General features: G+C 46.2%; 1 protein-coding gene across 1 annotated transcript; it reads left to right on the top strand.

The window, feature by feature from the left end:
• Nucleotides 1-2,480: 2,480 nt before the first annotated feature.
• On the top strand, nucleotides 2,481-4,256 carry LOC147899128 (UDP-glycosyltransferase 85A1-like). Its single transcript, XM_087378589.1, has 2 exons — nucleotides 2,481-2,952; nucleotides 3,171-4,256. The coding sequence occupies exons 1-2, from the start codon at nucleotides 2,733-2,735 to the stop codon at nucleotides 4,091-4,093; spliced, it is 1,143 nt and encodes a 380-aa protein (XP_087234715.1). The 5' UTR covers nucleotides 2,481-2,732; the 3' UTR covers nucleotides 4,094-4,256.
• The last annotated feature ends 1,577 nt before the right edge of the window (nucleotides 4,257-5,833 follow it).

Genomic DNA, 5,833 nt, shown 5'->3' with positions numbered 1-5,833 from the left:
CAATCTGTAGGAATCCTTAAAGTGTCCTCAGTGGATTGGTGTGTAGCATGCCATGTCATCAACTCCACTATGTACATGCATCTGAACATGTGTTGTATTCTGGCGATGATGGGAAAGTGCCTTAAGACCTTTATGGGATCTTCTCAACCTACAAATCCTGTCTATAACGTTGTGCCCCACACTTTGGACAACTAACCAAATCCCCATGATCATGAAGAAAGAGAATACAATTATTAGGACAAGCATGAATGGTGTCATAATCCATCCCAACCATTGAAATCATCTTTTTGCTTCATCTCTTGATGTGGTGTTACCTAGAAAAGGAATCAGGACAAGAGGCTAGACACTAAGCATGGCGACGCTCAAGGGCAATAGAGGAAAGGAGAATGTGAGGGTGAAACATTATCATGGGTGGGGAAAAGGAATTAGAAGGGGAGGAAATGAAGAGGGAAACTATGGCACAAGGGGAAAGGGAGAGGGGAAAGAGAAACATGTACATGATAAGAGGAGGAATGTAAAGATGGAAACATCAAGGGAAGAGGGCCATGCTTTATTTAAAAGGAAGGGAAGGGGGAAATCAAAGTACTAGCTAGGTGGCTTTAGCCTCCTCCATCAAGGAATAGCCCCCTCCTTTTATAGGCAAAAGAGGGGGTCTCTCCCAATAAATGCATCCTCCCACATGCATGGTGTGTGTGGAAGACTGTCCCATGTGGGCTAGGCGGTTATGCACTCTCAATTGTGTGTGACAACCCTTTGCCTCATTTTTCCACATACATTAACCCCCATATCCCAAGTCTAAGATACTCCCTTGGCCTCTTCCCAATTTTATAATACATTCAAACATCTAGGAGGACAAATGGAGGGTTGGCACAAGGAATCTTGCCACCTCATCCTACTTTCCCATTATTTAACTTGCATTCTTGGACTTTCTACACCCCCCCCACATGGGCCTATCCTACATGGAGGGAATAATCCAATATAATATCCATCTTCACCTATTTTATATTACTTCTCCCATGGTCCTTGGGCCATATCTCACTAAATGCAGGCGTGGTACCCGCCTAGATGGAGGGGTGGCACATGGAGGAGCCATGCCACCTTACATTTTATAATATTACTACCATGGATTATGTACAACACACCTTATGGGTCCTCTTACGTGGAAGGGTGGCACATGGTCATGCCCTGCCACCAATTTGTCCATAACAATTCCCCCCCCAGGTAGGGAATGCACAACATTTCCATGCCTGGGTCCATCATGCACAAAGAAGGGCTTGAGGTAACGCTTGTTGATCACCTTCTTGCCATATGGCTCATGCAGCTCCCGAAGTTGTACAGACCCATTGCTACGTTCCTTAATGACTTTGTATGGACCGGTCCACAATGGAAGGAACCTCTTATCCATTTGGTGGTCCAATCTGTTATCAAAGCATAGCACAACATCCCCCTCAGCAAAGTGTCTTTCCCATCCCTTGCAAATCTTAGCATCCAAGTGGGCCTTTTGTCGATTCTTTTGAATCTTTGTTTGATGTAGTGCAAGGCGTTGGGTTTCATCTAGCTTCTCAAGCTACACCAACTAGGCCTCTACATATTCATGTTCTGTCATCCTCTGTTCTTGTGCCAATCTCAAAGCCGGAATGTCTATCTCTAGTGGTAAAACAGCCTCAATACCATACACCAACTGACCTGTAGATGTTTTATGAGTGATGTTGTAAGCCCATACGGCTTCTGTGACCTTCTCATCCCGCTGGCTCCTATTCCCTATATCCATTTTTCCCATGGTTTTACAAAGGAGGCCATTGGTCCGCTCCATTTGACCCATGGATGCTGGATAATAGATGCTAGAAGTGCGATGATCAATACCCATGTGATCCATGAGTATTGTCAGCCTCTGAGTAGCGTCGTACGGTGTCGAGCAATTGTCGAGAAGCAAATCGAAGGAGGGCTAGAAAAGGAAACTTTTATTAAGTGTTGAGGTACCATAATAGTGTTAACAAACCCAAAATATTCCTCGGCATGAACCAAAAATAGGCACAACTTGATTTCTTTTTCAATGAGGCGCGCCCTAAAATTTCTTGGTTTTATACTTTAAAGAATTTGTTGTGCGGTTATGGCACACAAGATGAACGTGACAAGGGAAGCACATGAAAGTGAATTTCGCGTGTACAAAGAGGATTAATAGACATCGTTTTCTCTAAGGCTTTCTAATTTACAAGAGACATGGCCTCTTCTCTAATTTACAAGAGACATGGCCACTTAATAAAAGGAAAGTTGAGGTACCATAATAGTGTTAACAAACCCAAAATATTCCGATTTCTTTTTCAATGAGGCGTGCCCTAAACTTTAAAGAATTTGTTGGGCGGATATGGCACACAAGATGAACGTGACAAGGGAAGCACATGAAAGTGAATCTCGCGTGCACAAAGATTATTAATAGGTTCGTTTTCTAGAAGGATTTCTATGTTACAAGAGACATGGCCTCTTCCCACCGTCGTCCCCACGCACTAGTGTTGTGTTTACCTGAACAAGGCCACATCAATCAGCTCACCCTCTTCTCCTCCAAGCTCGCTTCCCATGGCTTCACCATCACCTTCGTCCTCTCCCACCACACCTTGGCCTCCCAACCTCCTCCCCCCCATCACCTCCCCCTTCGTTTTGTTGGTGTCCCTGATGGCTTGCCCCCCGACTGTAACCGTGCCTCTTTCGATAGCGCCTACACAGCCACCATCAACATGCACGACGGCGTCGACGCCCTCATGCACGACCTCCTCCACCCTCCCGATGGCCTCCCCATCACCCTCATCGTCGCTGATTTGTTTGCAATTTGGTCCCAGGACCTCGCCAACAAGTTCGGTCTCCCCAGAGTCGTGTTTTTCACATCAAATGCAGTGGCGTGCTCCCTTTGTTACCACACACTAGATCTGGAGTCCAGAGGTATCTTGCCTTTCAGAGGTACGCATTGTCCCCTCACGCATGGCCTCTCGGATCTTCGAATGCTGTCCTTTTCTGCATTTCGATTTCCTCTCATTGGTCACACAATAATTTAGCTATGGATCTTGCTTGACATGCTGTCGATTTCTCGCTTGAATCTGCATACTCTGACATTATCGAAGTTGCCAGAGATGAACTTTGCAGTCTTTTTAGATTGTTTTTCTTCTTTTGGATTACAGATGAGACCAACACCTTCATCTCAAAGGATACGGTGACCTGCATCCCGGGTATTTTCCCCTTGTACCCAGTTGATTTCCCTGGCTTTTTGACGCTCCAAGCCTCACATTACCTGTACAAATTCGCAAAGCGTGTGACTGAGAACGTCCGAACGGCTTCTTCCATTCTAATAAATACGGTCGAGGATCTGGAAAGCAGCGCCATTGCTGCTCTGAAGAAAGAGATACCAATATACACAGTAGGTCCCTTGCCTCTGCTTTGTGAAGAAATACCTCGTTCTGTTGTTTCTGTTAACTACTGGCAGGAGGACAGTGACTGCCTCCATTGGCTAGACAAAAGAGAAAAGCCTTCCGTGCTTTATGTCTCGTTTGGTAGCGTCTCAGATTTACCAGTCTCGGATATCGAAGAACTTGCCTTGGGATTGGAAGCTAGTGAACAATCCTTTCTCTGGGTCCTTCGTTTAGATTCTGTAGATAGATCCCTATCCGACTATTTACCCCCTGGCTTCCTTTCCCGCACTAAAACCCAGGGTTTAATCATTTCGTGGGCACCTCAAGCAGCCGTATTGGGTCACGCTGCCGTTGGTGGTTTTCTCAGTCACTGTGGCTGGACTTCCGTTATGGAATGCCTGAGCTCAGGAGGACTCCCCTTCGTCTGCTGGCCGCAGCGAGGGGAACAAAGAGTTAATTCCCGGATTTTGGTAGACCAGTGGAAGATAGGCGTCGAACTGAAGCTGGAGCAAGAGTTGGATAACAAACTGGAGCGAAGGCAGATCGAGAAGGCTGTGAGGGCCGTTATGCAGGGGCAGGAAGGGGTAGAGATGAGGAGGCGAGCCACCGAGCTATCTGCTGCAAGCAGGAAGGCCGTAGAGGAAGGTGGGTCATCGAAGGAGAACCTCAAAGCTTTTCTGAAGTCTTTTTCCTGAGAACGTACAAACTACGCGTCCGGATACTCCTATTGAATGCTTACCTGTGTATATCATGAATATAGCTGTAAAGCTAGGTGAACTGGCATCGACGCCTGTATCCAATATTATTTTAGGGTTTCAGTGAGCATGATCTCAAAGCTTATAAAAATTCCATGCCATAAACAAGTCCCATTAAAATTCCATGCCATAAGCAAGTCCCATTAAAATTCCATGCCATAAGCAAGTCCCATTAAAATTCATAAATTTGCATTGTTGAGGTGCATCTCCCTAAAGCTAAGGGCAATACTCATATAGATTTGGTTAGCTTATGTTAATAACTCAACTCAATGTAACCCCAACGTAATATCCCTTCACCTAACCAATGTAATCTAATTTAACCTAACAGAAAGAGATGTAGCAATTAACTAATGTAGCACATGGAGGTTGACGGGAAGGTTGAGGGAGGAGGAGGGAAGGCAAAAATAGCAAAAGGGAAGGCAAGATTGTGGGAGGAAAAGGATGGGGAGTGGCAAGAGATATGAGAAAGTTGAGAGGGTAAGAGCAAAGGAGAAAATTTAAGGAGAGGTGAGAAGAGCAAGGGCGGTGCGAGGGGAGGGAAGGCTAAGAAGGTGGAAGAAGGTGAGAGGATGTTTAATCACTAGGAGGATCTTGAGGTAGTGGGAAGGAACGGGAGAGTGATATGGAGGGTGAGTAAAGGTTGAGGGGGTTGGAGGTGAATTAGTTGAAAGAGAGAGGGGAGGGAAGAGGGAAGGGAGGTGGAAGGAAAGTTGAGAGGATGATGAGATGGTTGAGGTCGTGCGAGGGAAGACTATACGAACAGGGGAGGTTGAGGAGGTGCGAGAAGAAGTGATAGAGGTGAGGGCATGAGAGGGAGGAAGTCTAGAGAATTTTAGGTGAGAGGAGGAGGGAAGACGGGTCAGAAGGTCGAGAGGTGGGAGAGTTGATGGAGGCATGGGGAGGGGAGTAGGCAAGGTTGACAAAAGACAAATGGGAAGGGGCATGTGAAAGAGAGGGACAGAGAGGGAGGAAGGGAGAATGGCGAGGGAAGAAAGGTGAGGGAGGTAGGAAAGATGGGGAGGAGAGTAGGCAATGGAGATGAGGCAGGAGAGGGAGCTAATTTGTGAGGTGAGAGGTTAGGTGGGAAGAGATCGGAAGGATTAATCTATCGATTTGGGGGAGGGGTGGATTAATATTTCTTGTAAAAGGATTAGTAGAATTAATTTGAGGTGGAACCAGCCCAATGGATTTTCGCTTAAGAGTTGAGGGGACATTGAGAGGGTGGTAAGAGACGCGAGAGGGGTGGGGAGATTGAGAAGGGTGAGGCAAAGGGAGAAGGGTAGGCAAGATGCAGAGGGGAGCCGAGGGGGTAGGAGGGCTTTGTGTTGTGTAAATTTTTAAACCTATAAAAATATAGCTAGCACTACAAGACACGGGCCTCTTTTCGATGTTGTCTTCTGACACTTTGCAAGCGCGGGTGCGGGTACGAAGATCGTCGGTACGTTTGGTAGGCGAGGATGGTATTCCTGTGGATGTCAAAATAGCCGTGGGTATGGTCGTCGGTATAAGTGTCAGTATAGGGGTCAGTATATATCACCCCTATGCTGACATTTATACTTGACTACCATATTGGTTGACACCAACCCTTGCATCAACACTTTCATCGATGCCTAGGTACATTTTTCCATATCGACATTTTTATAGAACATCAATTCCAAGGGTCCCAAAATAATTTTTGAC

Source organism: Dipteris shenzhenensis, chromosome 8, assembly GCF_047967505.1.
Source record: "Dipteris shenzhenensis isolate YYH24624 ecotype China chromosome 8, Dip_SZ_1.0, whole genome shotgun sequence".
NCBI lineage: Eukaryota > Viridiplantae > Streptophyta > Polypodiopsida > Gleicheniales > Dipteridaceae > Dipteris > Dipteris shenzhenensis.
Note: the sequence above shows the minus strand (reverse complement) of the source record. Positions and strands in the feature narration are given on the sequence as shown.

Bases quoted from the DNA above. Each gene is read 5' to 3' on its own strand.
- LOC147899128 (XM_087378589.1), top strand. From the start codon at position 2,733: ATGCACGACGGCGTCGACGCCCTCATGCACGACCTCCTCCACCCTCCC. The intron at 2,953-3,170 runs GTACGCATTGTC...TTTGGATTACAG, and splicing joins AGGTATCTTGCCTTTCAGAG to ATGAGACCAACACCTTCATC.